Source organism: Camellia sinensis, chromosome 1, assembly GCF_055761805.1.
Source record: "Camellia sinensis isolate YWXY chromosome 1, ASM5576180v1, whole genome shotgun sequence".
NCBI lineage: Eukaryota > Viridiplantae > Streptophyta > Magnoliopsida > Ericales > Theaceae > Camellia > Camellia sinensis.
In genome coordinates, this window is record NC_138961.1 from 179682856 (window position 1) to 179701663 (window position 18808).

At 35.7% G+C, this 18808-nt stretch overlaps 2 protein-coding genes and 1 long non-coding RNA gene across 12 annotated transcripts; 2 read left to right on the top strand and 1 right to left on the bottom strand.

Annotated features, from left to right (window-relative positions):
* Positions 1-523: 523 nt before the first annotated feature.
* On the bottom strand, positions 524-2713 carry LOC145790395 (uncharacterized). Its single transcript, XR_014329059.1, has 3 exons — positions 2528-2713; positions 1211-1267; positions 524-931 (listed from the first exon to the last, which is right to left on the bottom strand). It is a non-coding gene; the product is annotated as an uncharacterized LOC145790395 (long non-coding RNA).
* A 5080-nt stretch (positions 2714-7793) lies between these two features.
* On the top strand, positions 7794-12358 carry LOC114298957 (protein MEI2-like 4). 10 transcript variants are annotated; one of them, XR_014341365.1, is made up of 8 exons: positions 7794-8240; positions 8343-8427; positions 8640-8737; positions 8829-9639; positions 9727-9811; positions 10096-10157; positions 10943-10977; positions 11462-12358. XR_014341365.1 is itself a non-coding variant. In XM_082889675.1 (8 exons), exons 3-5 carry the CDS (start codon positions 8563-8565, stop codon positions 9412-9414), a joined length of 414 nt encoding a protein of 137 aa, XP_082745801.1. In that variant the 5' UTR covers positions 7794-8240; positions 8343-8427; positions 8558-8562; the 3' UTR covers positions 9415-9639; positions 9727-10157; positions 10943-10977; positions 11462-12358. The 10 variants fall into 10 exon arrangements, 4 of the variants coding, with proteins under 4 accessions (XP_082745801.1, XP_082745793.1, XP_082745796.1 ...); XR_014341369.1 differs by having other exon boundaries at positions 9727-9782; XM_082889675.1 differs by having other exon boundaries at positions 8558-8737; positions 8829-8977; positions 9325-9639; positions 9727-10157.
* Positions 12359-17141: 4783 nt separating this feature from the next.
* On the top strand, positions 17142-17840 carry LOC114298942 (uncharacterized). Its single transcript, XM_028243592.2, has 2 exons — positions 17142-17489; positions 17532-17840. The coding sequence occupies exons 1-2, from the start codon at positions 17142-17144 to the stop codon at positions 17838-17840; spliced, it is 657 nt and encodes a 218-aa protein (XP_028099393.2).
* The last annotated feature ends 968 nt before the right edge of the window (positions 17841-18808 follow it).

The window sequence follows — 18808 nt, forward strand, 5'->3', positions numbered from 1 at the left end:
TGCAAAAGAGTTTTTGCGACGGTAAGTGCCGTCGCTAATGTTTTGCGACGGCATTTTTTGCCTTTTTGCGACGGCACCATACAGTCGCTAATAACGTTTGAAATTTCTTAACTTTTTTGCGACGGCCCTATTTTACCGTCGCTAAAAATGTTATTTGAGACGGCAAAAAATATCGTCGCCAATAGTCTTTTTTTTAAAAAAAAAAAACTTTTTTGCGACGGTGTAGTGCCGTCGCAGAAAGTATAAAAAATATAAAATTTTCTATTTTTTGCGACAGTATAAGACCGTCGCAAAAAATATTAAAAAATAATAAAATTTCTATTTTTTGCGACAGTATAATGTCGTCGCAAAAAATAAAACCTGTAACAAAATTAATAAAACTAATAAAATTTTCTATTTTTTCCAACGATGGTGCCGTCTCTCTAAGAGCTGATTATTTACATTCCATTCACAAAAACATCATAACAAAAAACAAAAATAAAAATTGATCAAACCATCAAATTCAATATTTTACAAAGAACAATTAAACTGTACATGTTCATAAAAACATATTTAAATTATAAAATTCACCCAAATCCTAAAAAAAAAAAATAATAATAAAATAAAATCTAAAATTCACCAATCAGCACATTGGATATTTAGGAACAAAGCTCTCCAATGCTTATAAATTAGGAACAAAGCTAATGCTTATAAATTAAGAACAAAGCTCAGGTCCCATCATGAGCGAAGTGGAAAGCTTATTGGTTTAAAAAAATGAAGAACAAACTGAAGGTGGAGCTAATTTTGGTGGTGGTGTTGTCAGTTATGGATTGGAAAGAGTCTAGCTGGTATACCATTGAAAGTCTCCTTGGTGATCTGAATATGAAATCCCCAACTAGCTCTGTGAGATCAGGCTCCTCATGCAGAGCAAAAACCATTATCCCTTTCTTTGCTGCACCAAAACAAAATCTCCAAGCTGAGTAAATATGTATAGGTGAAACTGAACTTAATAGTCATAATTTGAAATAATAATTAAAGAAAAATATAATATATAGATAAACCAAAACTATATGTTTAACCAAACACAATATCTTAGCTCCAACTGAGATAGGGAAAGCAATGGCGGAATAAGAAAGAAAATTTTCAGGAAATTTGTTAGAAGGCAATAATAATTGATGAAAACTGGAAGAAAAATAATAGTATCGGAATAAGAAAGAAAATTTTCACTAACCGGGTCGAAGCTCTTATTGCCAGCTGGGAAGAAAAGAATTGTCGGGAATCCATCAGACTGCAAAAGCAAATTCAAACATGACTCATTTCCTGTCTCTCCCTAAACGTAATTGACATAAAAAGATCTACCCATGTAGGATTTCCATGTTATTACAGATATAAATTGCTCTTACAGTGCATCAATATCCTTAAAATGCTAGTCAGAACATAACAACGGTGCATTTAAAAGTGACAATGGCCAGCACGTGTCATTTGCTTGAGACATCACTTGAGAAGGGATACAAGGAAAGGAAAAGAAAACAAAAATTAAGGTGAAAATTAAAGGCTAGTTTACAGACCAAGAAATCACAGAGGAAATTCTATTGCTATCACTAATTCCACAATTAAAGCCAATCGTAAAGCCCTATCTCAAATCAAATATTCTCAAGCCCTGCAAATCAAGGTTTATTATTGGCCTATCTTATCTTCTAACGTTAGGGAAAACTGTTATGGAATCAAGCTATCCTATTTTTCCTCTTTTAAGGTACAGAAAATGAGCAGCTAGAGAATGAACTAGAAAGAGGAGAACAAAAAAATTATAATGGAAGGAGGTGTTTCTACTTATAATGTTATTATGAAAAAAATATATCGCACCTTCGCCCTCGGGTGCTCATTTGTGGTCCCATCCATATGCTGTTGCAGTTTTTCACGATGACAAGAATGTATTAGACTATTAGTATGTCGAGTGTGATAACAAGTCATTATTGCATGTCCATATTAAGAAAGCACCTTTATGCAGCAGCAACTGTTCTTGGGACCAATTGACCAAATTCTAAGCTCAATTCCCCTCAATGCTTTCTGGAGGTGGTACCAGTGTACCACTGGTAATTCCATTAACTCATCAAAGAAAGTTTGTAAATAAGTCATGGACTGCTAATTTGTCCTCATAGTAGAAAACCTAATCCACATCATGAGGAATGTGTATTTTTATTCCAACTATGACCCGTTTAGTAGTATTGAATGAACTTTCCTTTATCTTTCATATTAAATTAAAACATAATTCAGCAAAAGAAGATTCCTATCTTGACACCTGACACCTCTATAAGCAATTGTGATTGCCATCATGGAAGATACTTAGAACATCTGATCTTACATCATCACATGCTATATATCTATCACCTGTGCAGTTTTATCTAAAAAAACCTACCAGACCATCATGGTAATGTGCTAAAATATTATAATGTTGATAAAAACGCATAGAGTCTAAACCAACACCTTTTTCTCGCGTCTCTCAAGTATATCAAAAGGACAAAAGCAAAAAAGGTTAATCTTGACTTACCACCCGCAGGAATGATATCCAAAACCCTGGTGGAGATGGCGGAGCACCAAATGGATTATTCGGATCTTGATTGCCATTAGGACCCCCCATGCCCATCCCATAACCACCCATTGGGCCTCCAAAACCACCATTGTACATACCCCCTCCGTACATGCCAGAACCTCCATAAAGCCCACCACCATAACCTCATAGAGTCTAAACCCACCTTTAACTTCCTTAAGCTCATCAATCTGACCCACACATATGATAGATATGATATATATTCTGGGTTGCTTTGGAGTTGTCTGCAGAGTCATGTCGGCTTAGCTTGACCCACATTGCAAGCATTAATGTAAGGGTTTTAGATACCATTCCCTGTCGAAAGGGTTCTTCTAAAATTATTTGAAGGGGTACTGATTAGATGACTGTCATAATTTTCTGGACACCCAAATGACAAGAATGATAAGATGACTGTCATAATTTTTTTTTGCTCCCCTTTTACAATCACAAGGCAATTACAAATTTATAATTCTAAAGTGCTCTGAAACATGGTTCACACAAAAAACTATACTCCATCCATATCTAAACATATTGAACAAAACAACAATACATGCATATCAAACACGTTAAAAAGATCTCGTCAAACAGAGAGTAATCATTGACTAGCTAAAAAAAAAAGTCCTATCATCAAAAACATACAATTCCGGGGACTGATAAAACATTGTCAGGTTCACAAATTAGAACAGATAGATAGTAATGTTTCTTAATCCATTCCCATACCAAAAAACAGTCTCTGCATAAATAGAGACTGATGAGATGTTTCTTAATCCATTCCCATACAATTCCAAAATTTACGAACTGACCACGATCAAAAAACAGTCTCTGCATAAATAGAGACAAAATGTTTCTTAATCCATTCCCATACCAATTGTCATCTACTTCAATTCTACAAACCAAAAATATATATAATGTTTAAAATAAAATAAATTATCAGGGAGAGAGAGGCTGATGAGATGAGAAACAGAAAGATCTGTTCGATCGGTGCAGAGATAAGAGATCAGGGAGAGAGAGAGAGAGAGAGGCTTACCTGTGAGTCGATCGGTACAGAGATTCAAAACCAGAAAGTGAGACTGATGAGATGAGAGAGTGAGGGAGACAGATCAGATCAGAGAGATATCTGATATATACATATATATATATATATATAAAACAAAACAAAAAACAACAATCGGGGCGAGAGAGAGAGAGAGACAGAGATTGAGAGAGAGAGTTTACCTGTGAGTAGATCGGCGGTGCGATGATCGGTGCGATGAGATGAACAACGAGAGAGTCAGAGAGTGATCGGTGCAGATATGAAGAACAACGAAACGAGAGAGTGAGAGAGTGAGAGAGAGAGAGAGACAGTGATGAGTTGAACTTGAGATGAGAATGGGAGAGTGAGGAGACGATTAGGGTTTTTTCATTTTGGTAGAAATTAGGGAATTTGGTGCTAAGAAATTGGGGATTTTGAGGGGCGCGGGAATGGGAAAAAATGGGGGAACCGAGCGGCGGGATTGGGTAAAAAATAATAATAATAATAATAATTTTCAACATAAATGAATATTTAAATAATAAAAAAATAATAATAATTTTCATTTTTTATTATAAATGAATATTTAATGAATGAAAAATTATTATTATTATTTTTTATTTGGTAAAAGTAAGGATAATATTTTAATGAAAAATATTTTCTATTAACAGTGATGAGTGAGTGAGAGAGAGACGAAGAGAGAGAGAGAGAAACAAACAAACAAAGAGAGAAAGAGATAGAGAGAGAGACAGAAAAAAAAGATAGAAGCAAGAGATGAGCGATACAAAAAGAGAGAGAAAGAGAGCGAAAAAAAATGAACGAGAGAGAGAATAGAAAAATAGAGAGAAGAGAGATGAGCGAGAGAGAGAGAAAAAAGAGAGATGAGCGAGAGAGACAGAGAAAGAAAAGAGATGAGAGAGATAGAGAGAAGAGAGATGAGTGAGAAAGACAGAGAGAGAAGACAAATGAGAGAGATAAAGAGAAAAAAGATGAACGAAAGACACACAGACAGATAGACAAACAGACAGAGAAAAAGAGTAATGAGTGAAAAAGAGAAAGAGAGAAAGAGAAGAATGGTGGTAGTTGAATGGCATTTGCAGTAGTAGTAAATGTGGTAGAGAAGATGGGTGGTGAGAGAGAGAGATGAGTGAGAGACGAATAAAGAAAAGAGATAGAGAGACAGAGAAAGAGACAGAGTGATGAGCGATAAAGAGACAAAGTGGTCGCTAAAAGTGCATTTTCTTATAGTGGATCGATAAATCGAAAGGGAGCTCAATAAATAAAGAAGAGATGATGAGAAGAGTGAGCAAGGCGAACACAGTGGGGGAGAGAGACAAATAGACAGACACACAAGAAGACAGAGAGAGAGAAGAGTGATGAGTGAGAGAGAAAGAGAGACGAAGAGAGAGAGATAGACAGAAAAAGAGAGAGAAACAATATATGAGCAAGAGATAAACTAAAAGATAGAGAAAGAGAGTGAAAAGAGATTAACGAGAGAGACATAGAAAAAAAAAGACAGAGAGAGTGGTGAAAGAGAGATGGTGGTGGTGGTGGTGATAGCGAAAGAAATTAGTAGTGAAGTTGTGGTAGTGGTAGTGGTAGTGTAAATGGAATGGCAGGGGTGAAAGAGAGGTAATGGTAGTAGTAGTGGCAGTAGTGGTAGTGGTGGCAATGGTAGTAGTAATGGTAGTCGTAGAGGTGAAGTTGGTAAAAGAGATGAGTAGTGAGAGAGAGAGAGAGATGAGTGGGAGACAGATAGAGGAGAGAAAGCGAGAGAGAGACAGAAACAGAGTGATGAGCGAGAGAGAGACAAAGTGGTCGCTAAAAGTGCATTTTCTTGTAGTGGAGAGCTTAGTAAATAGAGAAGCGATGAGGGAGAGAGTGAGTAATGTGAACACAATGGGGGAGAGAGACAAACAGACAGACAGACACATAGAGAGAAAGAGAGAGAAACAAAAGAGTGAGAGACAAACAAACAGACACAGAGAGAGAAAGAAAGAGAGAAAAGTGATAAGTGAGAGAGAGATAAAGAGAGAAAGAGATATAGAGAGACAGAGAGACAAAGAGAGAAAGAGATAGAGAGAGACATATAGAAAAATAGAGAAAAACAAGAGATGAGAGAGACATATAGAAAGAAAGCGAAAAGAGATGAACGAGAGATAGAATAGAAAAATAGAGAGATAGAGAGAAGAGAGATGAGCGAGAGAAACAGAGAGAGAAAAAAGAGATGAGCGAGAGAGACAGAGAGAGAAAAGAGATGAGAGAGATAGAGAGAAGAGAGATGAGCGAGAGAGACATAGAGAGAAGACAAATGAGAGAGATAGAAAAAAGAAAGATGAACGAAAGACACACAGACAGACAGACAAACAGACAGATAGATAGACAAACAGACAGATAGACAAATAGACAGAGAAAGAAGAGTGATGAGTGAAAGAGAGAAAGAGAAGAGTGGTGGTAGTTAAATGGCATTTGCAGTAGTGGTAAATGTGGTAGAGAAGATGGGTGGTGAGAAAGAGAGATGAGTGAGAGACGAATAGAGAAAAGAGATAGAGAGACAGAGAAAGAGACAGAATGATGAGCGAGAAAGAGACAAAGTGGTCGCTAAAAATGCATTTTCTTGTAGTGGATCGATAAATCGAAAGGGAGCTCAATAAATAAAGAAGACAGATAATTCAAAACTCTTTTCAAAACTTAATTCAAATCAATTTTTTAAATATTTTAAAAATATTTTAATTTTGTGAGAGACAGATAAAGAAGAGAGATAGAGAGAGAGAGACAGAGATAGAGTGATGAGCGAGAGAGAGAGAGATAGACAAAGTGATTGCTAAAAGTGTATTTTCTTATAGTGGATCGATAAATCGAGAAGGAGCTCGATAAATAGAGAAGATGGGAGTAAGAGAGTAAACAAGGCGAACATAGTGAGGGAGAAATAGACAAATAGACAAGTAGACAAAGAGAGAGTGAGAGAAGAGTTATGAGTGAGAGAGAGACAGGAAGAGAGAGATAGACAGAAAAAGAGATAGAGAGAGAGAGATGGAGAGATAGAAAAAGAGAGAGAAACAAGAGATAAGCGAGAGATAGACAAAAAGAAAGAGAAATAGAGCGAAAAGAGATGAGCGAGAGAGAGACACAGAAAAAGAGAGAGACAGAAAGAGAAGAGAAATGAGCGAGAGAGATAGAGAGAGATAGAAAGATAAAAGAGAGAGAGAGAGAAAAGAAATGAGAGAGATAGAGAGAAGAGAGATAGGCGAGAGACACAGAGAGAATGAGAGAGAGAAACAGGCAGACATAGAAAGAAGAGTGATAAGTGAAAGAGATAAAGAGAAGAGAGAGAGAGATAGAGACAGAGAGACGGGAAGATGAAAAAATGAATGAAAAGAGAAATGGTATATCAAAAGAGTAAGACGACATTGTTTTTTTTAATTTTTTTTGCGACAGAAAAATACCGTTGAATTTATTCAAACCATTTTGTGACTGTATATATATGAAACTATCTCAAAACCACAATCACTATGCTAGGTTAGAGTTTTCCAAAAACTCTTTTGAGAAAATTAAACTTTCTTGTTTTCCGTGTTATATTGTTTTTACTGAATTTTTTAAATATTTTAAGTATGTTTTAAAATTTTTAGACACACCTAACATAAATACACCTAAAAATTAAAAAAATTGTAAAAAAAATCTTTTAAAAATTCACTAAATACCAAAAATACAATAATTCAATACATTTTTTTTGTATTTTTATGTATTTATTAATTTTTAAAAATATTTTTTCATAATTTTTTTATTTTGTAGATACATCTAAGTAAGATACATCTAAAAAAAAATTTAAAATTTTAAAAATATTCACAAAAAAAAAACACAAAAGTCACTTTTTGCGACGGCAGAAAATGCCGTCTCAAAAAAGCAGAGTATTTGCGACGGCACCATTTACCGTCTCAAAAAAGCAGAGCATTTGCTACGGCACTATTTGCCGTCTCAAAAAATGAGAGTATTTGCGACGGTATTTAGTGCCGTCGCAAATGCTCTGCTTTTTTGAGACGGCAAATGATGCCGTCGCAAATACTCTGCTTTTTTGAGACGGTAAATGGTGCCGTCGCAAATACTCTCCTTTTTTGAGACGGCATTTTCTGCCGTCGCAAAAAGTGACTTTTTGAGACGGCAAGTGTGCCGTCGCAAATAGTTCCGTCTCATATACCCAGTTTTCTTGTAGTGGTGATTGATGAGAACTCTACTGGGTATCCCATGTTGTATACAACTTGGCAACTTGCTGTAATGATGTAACATATTCCATAACATGTGCACAAATTAGATGCTTAAACATTGCTAGGGCTAGCTTCTTGGGTGCCTACACCCATTGATAAATGTGACCTGGTTTATGAGTTGAGTATTTACATCCTCCATCAAGTAGCTACAATTAAGTAGATGATTTGTGTTTTCTGTGTAAACTCTTGATTAGAAATATTAGAGTCGGGCATTGGACCATCGAAATCAGGCTTATTTGGCCTGGAAAACATTATGCCATGAATCCAAGTTAATCATCTATTGCCCTCAATAATAATGCAATGGAAGTGTTGACTTTCATTTTCTGTTTTCTTATATGCCTTTTATTTCATATTTTTGTAATGTTATTTCAGCTTGAAGTAATCTTTCAGATGCATTGGAATGGTTTTTTTTTTTTTTTTTTCTTCTTCTTCTTCTTCTTCTTCTTTCCCTTCTCTCTACTAAGAAGAACAAACTGGTTCCGTTTTAACATGGTTTCAATTGTAGGTATACTTCAAAGATGCTTTTAGCTGCAATTGATGAACACCATACGGGAACTTATGATTTCATTTATCTACCCATCGGTTTTAAGGCAAGTGAATTTTCAGCTCAGAGAAGAGCTTTTATATAAGCAGAGGAGCATTTTTATTTTGTTTTATTTTATTTATTTATTTTCGACATTCATTCATGGAATAATTATTTTCCTTTCCTTTTTGCTGCAGAACAAATGCAATGTGGGTTGATTTTAGTTTTTGACCTCTTGGATAAACCTTTGTTTGTCTTCTCCTTCTTTTTCCTGTGCAGTTTGATGCCACCATTTCCTCCAGAAATTGAGCAAGATGAATCTAGGCCATATCTACAACAACTTAGCTCTCCTAATAACTCAACAATGGGATTTTCTGGTATGAGTACTGCCAGTGAGATACACTGTTCATTAGAAATTGATTTAAAAAAAGGCTGTGTTACTTTTGCCTTACAATAATTGTTCTACAGGACCAATTTCACATGGGGGAATCACATCTTCAGGCATGGATAATGGAACTATTTCAGGGGTACACACTGCAATCCAATCACCTCCCTTCATGGAAAGAGTGTTCCATCATGGGATCTCATCTAGCATTCCTAACAGTTTACCCTCTCTGGTGAGAGTTGAATTACTTGGCAATCAATCCGGCCTCCCTGAGCCTCCCCTTTCACCAGGCCAGACAAAAATTGAATTCCAGGGAACACCCAATTTTCATCCTTATTCACTTCCAGAGTATCAGGATGGTTTAATTAATGGTGCTCCTTGTAATTCCCCGGGCATGGATGCAAATTTTGTGTCTTTTCAGTGGCTAGTCAAGCCATGCCGTACTAGTAATGTTAAGTTCTTTTGGTGAAATACTGTGTACAAGAAAGTGAAGAGAAAAAGATTTGTACAGTGATTCATGTAACAAGTGGGTTGTGCGTACTGTTTGATTTTCTAATATTCTAATTATGTGTTTCTCAGTTTTTGGTTCCTCTAGAAATGGGAGTTGTTCACCTGGACATCATTATATTTGGAGTAATTCAAATAATCCCCCTCAGCCTCAAGGCATGATTTGGCCCAATGGGGTTTGCACTACTCAACCCCCTCCACGGTTGCATGCATTTCCCAGTGCACCGTCTCATATGATGGACACACTTTTACCCATGAATAACCACCATGTGGGATCAGCACCGTCTGTGAATCCTTCTCTCTGGGAAAGACGACACACCTATTATGGGGAATCCCCCAATGTTTCTTGCTTTCATCATGGTTCTCTTGGGAATATGAGAATTTCGGGTAACTCACTACAGACATTTAATTTCTCTTATATTTTGTGGGTATTTGCTAGGCTTTTAATTTTAATAGAATTTGTTTCATTTACAGATCCATTCCTACATCCCGATAAAGTATGCTGGTCAAAGAAGTTGCCTTCATTCCAAGTTGGTGTATAAACAATACTGTTCTTGATGTAGTTGTTCTCAACTCTGTCAAACTTCCTTTCATTTTTTTTTCTTTATTTCTTCTTCCTATGTCATATGACCTTGGTCTTCAAGTTGAGAACATAAAAATCATTTGTAGTGTTTGATTGATCTTTTTTAGCAAGCATGTCTCTTCAGTTGTTGATGAAGATTGAAACTCAATCTGAACCATTTCCAATTGATTATATTGATTCATTTAATTTTTTATTTATTTTTTACTCCCAATCATCTGCTTACTTATATGTGTATATTTTGTTTTTGTGGATGATCACAGATGCGGACATTCTTTTTGTTACAACTGCGGATCTCCTCTAATAGCCCACTACTGTAGTAAATGTAAGCATTAAGCCCTCACAGATACCAGCCTTTTTGCTCTTCTACAGCAAGTTAAAATATAGAAAAGTAGTGCATGATATGGTGTGCAGAGAATGGAAATATTATTATTTAGGTGTACATGTGGAGTCATTGGAAAACAAATCAGGATGTGAAAGTATATTTCAAATTGAAGAGTTGTCTTGAATTGTTTCAACTTTCAATTGAAATGTGAATGGAAACATATTATATAGTTGAATTTTGTTTGTGTAAAATATAGCAATCTATGCAAAAGTTTTTATTTATCTCTCTCTCTCTCTCTCTAACCTCAGTTCTTACTCAGCCTATCTATCAATGCAACTTCTCATTTTAGTCCAAACCATGCTCTGTTTCGTATTCATTCTAAAATTCAAACTGTTTATTTCTTCATAGTCCCAATAATATGTCTGTGTTTTGAACCAATATAATTTCTCAAAGTGCTTCAAGATTGTAACGAAGCTGCCCATCATCATCTGATTATGGCCCTGTTTGGTAGGGCTTATTTCCAGCTTATTTCAGCTTTTAGCTTAATTTAAGCTATTTTGATATGTTTGGTTCAGCTTAACAATACAACTTATAGTTTTTTGTAAGTCAAAAATAAACTTATTCTTTGAGTGGGGGAGGAGAAGCTTAATTTATAAGTCAAAAATCAGCTTATGTTCACAGCTATAAGCTATAAGCTGTTAGGCTAGAAGTTGTAATCACTTTCCCACAGCTCTACTAAATGGGGCTTAAGTATTCATGAAACTTATGTTTTCAATCTGTTACAGGACATAGTGATGGAAGCAGCCTTCTTAACAGATGTGTAAGATGCTCATCTTTAATGCAATTTTTTTTTAAAACTTCTTTTTAACGATTTGTTATGAATTCCTTATTAAAGATTAGTGCTAGACACAAATTTTGATCTCTATTGTAATCCGCAAAACAAATGCAATTTGGATGAATCTTGATCATCATTTTGCTAACCCGATCACAAAATTTAAATTTATGAGGAACAAAAAAAAGGACATGTGTTCATATTATATTAATTGCTGGGTTTCATGATGGGTTAGTGATAGATTTTGCAAATTTACTTACTAGGTTCCACGACGAATCATTTTTGCGCAATAGCACTTTTAAAATCATCATTTTTTAGTCTTCAACTGATAATGGCATGCTCAATGGCTAATATTTATTGGGTTGATAGTCAATGGCTACTGTAAGAATCTAACTATCCAGTTTATTTTTTTCTGCCTAACTTCTTTCTTATCAGATTGAGTTTGTCTTTTTTTCTCTTATTTTGATTACAGTAAAAAAGGCTTTTATGATCTTGAGAATGACAAAGAATGAAAGGATGATTCAGGTATATATCATCATTTTGCTAAAGGGGATTGGATGACTGGAAGATGAAGTTATTTTCAGAGTTTGGAGAGCACACCCCATTTTTTTTTATTTATTAAAATGTAAAAATATTAGTAATTTTTATTTATGTTTTTTGGTATTGAGTTAACATAGTGTTTTATTTATTTATTTATTTAAGTTATGGAAAATTGAAAAATGGATATTGCCTCATTATGGTATATATTTTGAAGATGGTGACGGTGATGGTGATGGTAACGGTGATGGATAATAGGTTTGCTTGGAACAAAAGTTAAAAACATCATTAATTATGAGTTTTTTTTTCAAAAAAAAAAAGAAAAGAAAAGGTGGCTTTTTTCATAAAAACGTCGCAAAATAGCGTCATGATTACGTCATTCTAACGGACATTGTTAACAGATGTTAAGAATTAGTGGCATTTTAAGAAAACGTCGTCTAAATTCTTTAGTGACGTTTTTAAAATGCCACAAAGATAAGACGGCGGCCACATCATCAACGAATTTTATAAACGTCACTTTATCTTTTTACGGCGTTTTTTCATCCTATTGCAGCGTTTACAAACGCCGCTAATTCTCGATTTTCCTGTAGTGAGAGCAGCTCAAGTCAGTCTAAGGCACAGCCCATGCTACAGCCTAAGCCACCACATCAGCAATCAAGCCAATGCCATAGCTTGAGCTTCAGTTCAGCATCCATGCCTATTAGATATTAGTTAGTGAGTTACTTATGAGTTTGTTAGGCAAGTTATTAGAAAGTTAGATTTGTATATATATACACTGATGTAACTAGCATATGATTCATTGAATATGGAAAGAGAGTTGAGTTTCATTATTTCCACATGATATCAGAGCTAAATGCTCCAGCGAGTTCTATCGATCCACGGCTTCTCTGATATCTTCATCTTCTTCTATTCCTTCAAATTTAGCTTTATTGATCACATATTTGTCATCCTGCGTAACAGTCAAGTTAGATGCATCTGATTTTTTCATATGGAAGAATCAAGTGCAAAATGCTCTTCGTGCAACAAATCTTCTTGGTTATGTTGATGACACATTACTATCTCCTTTTTCTGTGATCAAGGACTCCACTAGCATAGAGATTCTAAATCCAAATCATCAGCATTGAGAGGTAATTGATGCTCATCTATTAAGTTGTATTACTACAACTCTAGTTCCTTCGATCCACTCTACTGTTCTTCAATTCAATCATTGTTCAGAAGTTTGGTTTGCTTTCCACAAGTGATTCACAACTTTATCTCAAAGTCATGTTCATCAATTGAATAATAAATTGAACAGTATCACTAAGAAAGGTGATACAATGGAGGAGTACTTGTCTAAAATCAAGGAAATTGTAAATCAATTAGCACTTGCATCTGTAGCTTGCTTTTCTCGCTCCTTGGAGGGGTTTAGTCTTCTCGGATACGATAGCCCTATAGTTCGGACTCTCGTGGTTCTAAATCTGATTTCGCAGGTGCAATGTGAAATGGATAAACACAAAAGAGTCCAAATTCGGCAAATCATTTTAAAAAATTGATTTTGAATCAAAGATGCCAAAAATGGACTGCATTGCTAGATTTCAGAGTCGCTACCTAAATATTTTGAAAAATTTAGGAAACTCGTGACTCGTGCCAAAGGACATTAGTCTGTCATCGCCAAAGTGTCTTGGCTCGGGAACTTAAGTATGAGAGGGGAAGGTCATGAATTGAGCACCCCACTCACCCGATCAAAGATCGGCCTCTACTGATCATGATGTGATTTTTATGTACATTATATGCTTTTGTTCTGATTATTATACAAATTTTACTATGTGATGCACACAAGTATAGACTTACTCACAAAAGTTGGAACGTTTCGATTTTATGTTTGTTTTGAAAAGTGATCTCATATGTGCATTGATCAAATTATCCCAACTTAAGCGAGAAAGCCTCCATTCACAGGCATTCAAGAGATATATCACTTAAGTACTTAGCCTCATGATAAACATACTTGACATGGTAATAATCACACGCATGCAATATGCTAAAGTAAGAAATGCTCACCTAGTACTCAACTGAGGCAAACCAAAAGAAACGAAGCCATTAGAAAAATGCATGCTCTACTATGCAAGTGACTAATGCAACACATGCAATATACACTCAATAGCTCGGCTACTAGCATGATATGTGAGACAATTCAAGGCACGCGATAAGGCACGTATTCGAGTAAGGAATTTGAAATTTGACATTGATTAATATGATGAGCCGAACCTTATGCATGCAAGACGAATGGATGTGAGTCATGGAAAATGCTGCGGAAAACATAATGCTATATGCTATCCATCATAAGCGAATAAATAAAAGGGAGAAAGAAATGCGGATTGGAAGACATACACAGATTATTACATATTTGCCCTCGCACAGGAGGGTCCGAATGTCCAACTGTCCGAGTTAACTACTTATTACAAATCCAAATGAATGATAAATGAAGAACCATCTAATTTATTACAACAATTACAATAATATATGTAAAGTATGCACAAGGATCGCATGTGCGTCAACGAAGGCAGCCCTCAGAAACTTCTTTGTCTGCTTCTCAGGAAACTATTTTGTTTCACTCTAGCCACTGCTTTGTGTTTCAACCAAAAGTGCACTGTTTACCATACATTGGAACCCGGCCGGCCCCCAATGAGGCCCAACTGGGCCCAAAAGAATCCGGTCGTGCCTTATTTTCTTGCAGAAAACTGTTTTTGTACTCTGAGGTGAAAATAGTAAAGACAGAGCATTCCTAAGCCATGTTTGTCTTTTCTGCTATTCTCTATCATAGAGATACTCAAGAGAGGAGCAGGTTTGGTTCTTAAACCATCAATTGTTGTAAGTTGATTGCATGATGGTTTTAGACACGTTTGGACAAAAAAATTAATGAACACAATGAAAGACAAACAATACCTCATTCTATCATGAGATTAATTCAAGAAGGGAGGTGGATATTGTGACAACCCTACTCTATATTATGCTAATTAATCTTAGTTATGCTTAGAATTAAATGTCTAATATGATTTTTAGTGCTAATTATATGATTATATATGGTTTTGAATTTCTATCTGTTCACCGTATGAAAATCTGTTCAATTTCCTATTACGAAATTTAAATTGAAGGCTGTAGAGGTGAAAAAAAGCAAAATCGATTGTACCATTGCAATCAACATAATTTATAGAGTCTATGGTGAAAATTAATTAAAAATTGATTCGAATCAAAATAATTGGATTAAATTAAGTGTGGTTTATTAACCATAAGAGAGTTTGATTAGTTTAAACTAATCACCTAGTATATATAAGAGCCAAACACACTTAAGCTCATATTATGAGCTCAAAATCTAAAAATACACTCTAGAGAGAGAGAGAGAGAGAGAGAGAGAGAATACACTCTAGAGAGAGAGAGAGAGAGAGAACACAATTTGAAGGATTTAGCCCAAGCTTGGAGAATTGAGGAGAATTAACTCAAGAACTAGCTAGAATTTGGATGATTGAAGCTTCTAGGTGGGTAATTGAATTCAAATTCATGGGTTTACATTCATGATTAAGTGAATTCAAAGATGATATGAAGTTAAGAACAAGGTTTGAGTTGAACATGATGAAAATGGGATCAATATGTATAAGCATGTAACAAATTGCTAAGAATCTTCATATTTGAGTTTATAGCATGTTAAACAAGTTGAATTGGTAGTCATTGGAGACATGCATCCATGGATAATGAGGTTATGAAGATTAATTGCATGTTTTGAAGATGATAGAATAAGAATTCGTGTAAGATCATACATGCGTGAGAGTTTTGAATATAATTTTGACAAATTCATAGAGAATATGAAATGATTTGAGATTTGGATCATAATTTTGAACAATTGGTCTCAAATTACCTATGTTCTGATGTCATATAATGTTTTTCCTTGTTTTTGTGCCAAAAATATGAGTTTTAAGCCTTTAGAATCAAGTTTTGAACTTTAAACATAGTTCTGGAAATTCTAGAATTCAGCATGTCCACGCGAGCGTAAAAATCAAGCTCCTAGAAGTTTTACAGAGTTTTGCAGACTACTCGAGTGACCAAAGTTGTGCTTGAGCGAAGTGCCTTGTTTCAGGAACTTTTGAAAAATTGTTTTATGTTCCGAATTCCATTCTCTTTCATTTCTGAGTATTCTTAGGCACGTATTGAGCATTCTAAATGAATTAAAGGGCACGAAAGAAGCCTAAGAAAGTTAAGTAAATGAAAGAACGAAATAAATTGTATTATGACCCAATGTGTTATGAATTATGTAGGGTCAAGTACGACGACGAATCAGGCACCAGAACATGGTGAGTGATATCTTAGCAAAGATATTTTTGTATATACATTATTTTCTAAATAAGGCTTATGTGGTAAGGTTCTAAACTTTTGAAGTGATATTATGAATGAGTATTCTAATCACTTAATTTGAAATGAGTGATTGACGTATGAGTATGAAATGGGCCTAAGGCCGCTCAATATATTCAGTAAGGATGTGGATTGAGCCTAAGGTCATTCTGTATAATTGTTAAATGGGCCGAAGGCCATTCGGAATAAGGAATTGAATGGACCTAAGGTCGTTTTGGATTCAAAGATGAATATGTATATGACCAAGGATCTAAATGTGTGCACACAAATGTGTATATGAATTGGACCTAAGTTCTTTCTGAGTGTAAGTTGGACCTAAGGTCGTTTTGTATGCTGCTTGGACCCAAGGTCGTTTTGCGTTTGGGATATGATAGAAAGGACCTGAGGTCGTTTCTCTTTATTATTGATTACCAAGCATAATAGTGAATTATGATTATAAGAATCTTGTTCATGAACTTCTTTGCTTTGGTGTTATTCACTGGGCGTTAGCTCGCTGTTTATATTTATGTATGTAGGTGAGCAACAAGATGTCCAACCCCAGCCCCAGTGAGCTATGAGATACTGAGTTTTAAGGAGTCAATCAAGGTCGTCTCACACAAGAGGCCTTGCTTTATTTTGCTTTTCCTTTTGCTCTTTTGCAGTCTTATGTGCCCGAGTTATGTATAACCTTTTGTTAACATTGACTTTTGAATGATCCTGGACTTATGTGGTACATAATATGGATGTCTGTATAGTGTGAGTCATTACACTTATGAGAAAGTTTTTGGTTAAGCCATGTATGCACAGCTTATTGGCAATCTTTGTAACTTTTTGCTTTCGTTATTTGGCCTTTGTAGTTAAACATGATTTGATTTCTGATTGAGGCCATAGGTAATCTCATGATTACTGGCCGGTTATGACCCTAATCCATAGGGGCCGGTTCTGGCCATGACAAAGTGGTATCAGAGCACAAGTAATAACTCACACACTTGTCCAAATGAGCAATAGAGTGTTTACAAAAGACCTAAGTTGCATTCATATGATAAGTTAGACGTCAAATGCATTGATAAATTGCTAAGTGGTTTGAAGTATGCAACTATATGATATATATTTGTTGCCTAATTGTATAAATGTGCTCTTCTGTACATGAATATTGTGTATATCTTCTGTATGAATTATAATGCAAGTCTCATTAGATAATGGTGTGAACAAGAGCCGATGAGCTAGAAGAATCCTCCACTGCTCGGCTAGACCGAATGGAGAGAATGATTCAAGATATGGCAGAAACACTAAGACAACAACGGCAGTGGCAAGAGCAGTGGCAACACCTACAACCCTCACCTCCAGTACAACCTATACCGGATTTTCATAATGATGCCCGAAAAATAGTCCTGACTAAAGAATTCAAGAAAATGAAGTCACCATCGTTCCGCGAGGGTGTGGACCCGTTGAAGGCCAAAGCTTGGGTCCTTAGTATTAAGAAGTTATTTGAAGTATTCCCATGCGTAGAGACACAAAAAGTACAATTGGCCACCATTACACTAGAAGATGAAGCAAGAAGGTGGTGGATGCTAATCCGTGATGATAACAAGGGCATTGACTGGGTATAGTTTCTTACACTCTTTTATGAGAAATATTTTTCACAGTGTGTCTGTGATAGAAATGTGTCAGAATTTGAAGAACTGAAGCAAGGCAATCTGACTGTAGCTAAGTATGAAGCCAAGTTCACTGAATTGGCTAGATTTGCTCCGCATATGGTTGACACCGACTATAAAAAGGCGAGAAAGTCTGAAAATGGTTTTCGTAATGACATCCTGGAAAGGGTGAATGTGTTAAAGTTGCCCACTTATGTTGATGTGCTAGATCGAGCTTTAATGTCAGAAATTAACATGGCCAACCATAGTAAACCACCAGCTGATTGGAAGGCTAAGAGGCAACGTTTTTTTAGGGAATAAATCATCAAAGAAACAGAACGTGAGGTCCACAAGCACTCTAGGCTCCACTAGAACTACAGCATCAACATTTGCTCAATGTGGTAAGAAGCATCGCGAGGTTTGTTACCGTATTTCCAGTGCGTGCTATAAATGTTGTGAAATGGGGCACATGGCAAGGGATTGCACCAAAACTAAACAGTAAAAAGGTAGGAAACCAGCTGTTAGTTCAACTGGATCTATCCCAAAATCGGGTAATACTACGCGACCTGTTACTACGAGAGACACAATGAGACAGGGGTGAGTCTTTACACTTGTCCTAGGTGACATACGAAATACTGAAGCTGTTGTCTCAGGTACTATTTCTATATGTAATCAAGATTCTTTTGTGTTAATTGATTCTGGCTCAACACATTCCTTTGTGTCTACTATATTTGCATCTAGATTGACTAGACCCTTGGAGTCATTGCCATATTTGTTATGCGTATCTGCTCCATCTGGGGAATCTGTATTATGTGCATCTGTGTATCGTGTTTGTGATATACGAATTGGCAATGCTATCTTATATGTGGATTTATTACCCTTGGACATTCGACACTTTGATATAATTCTGAGTGTGGATTTGTTGTCAAAATATTGTGCCACTATCAATTGTGTAACAAAACGGGTTGTGTTTAAACTGCCAGGGTATGTAGAATTTGAATTTGTGAGTAATGGGTAGTGCCTCCACCTTATCTGATTTTAGTAATGAAGGCATGTAAGCTACTTAGGAAAGGGTGTCAAGGTTATTTATGTAGTATCTTAACTGAACATTCGGTGAATGTTGAAATGGATAGTATTTCTGTTGTTAGAGAATTTTCAGATGTATTTCCTAATGAACTGCTGGGGGGATTGGTTGACAGAGAAATAGAGTTTACCATTAATATTATCTCAGGCACCCAACCTATCTAAAAAACCCCCTCCAGAATGTCTACTACTAAAATGAAAAAACT

What these genes read in the sequence shown, in the direction of transcription:
- LOC114298957 (XM_082889667.1), top strand. Translation starts at nt 8,375, where the DNA reads ATGAACACCATACGGGAACTTATGATTTCATTTATCTACCCATCGGTT. An exon ending in ATCTACCCATCGGTTTTAAG is followed by an intron (nt 8,428 to 8,639) that starts GCAAGTGAATTT and finishes TTTCCTGTGCAG; the next exon opens with TTTGATGCCACCATTTCCTC. An exon ending in CTCAACAATGGGATTTTCTG is followed by an intron (nt 8,738 to 8,828) that starts GTATGAGTACTG and finishes ATTGTTCTACAG; the next exon opens with GACCAATTTCACATGGGGGA.
- LOC114298942 (XM_028243592.2), top strand. Translation starts at nt 17,142, where the DNA reads ATGGAGAGAATGATTCAAGATATGGCAGAAACACTAAGACAACAACGG. An exon ending in ATAACAAGGGCATTGACTGG is followed by an intron (nt 17,490 to 17,531) that starts GTATAGTTTCTT and finishes TATTTTTCACAG; the next exon opens with TGTGTCTGTGATAGAAATGT.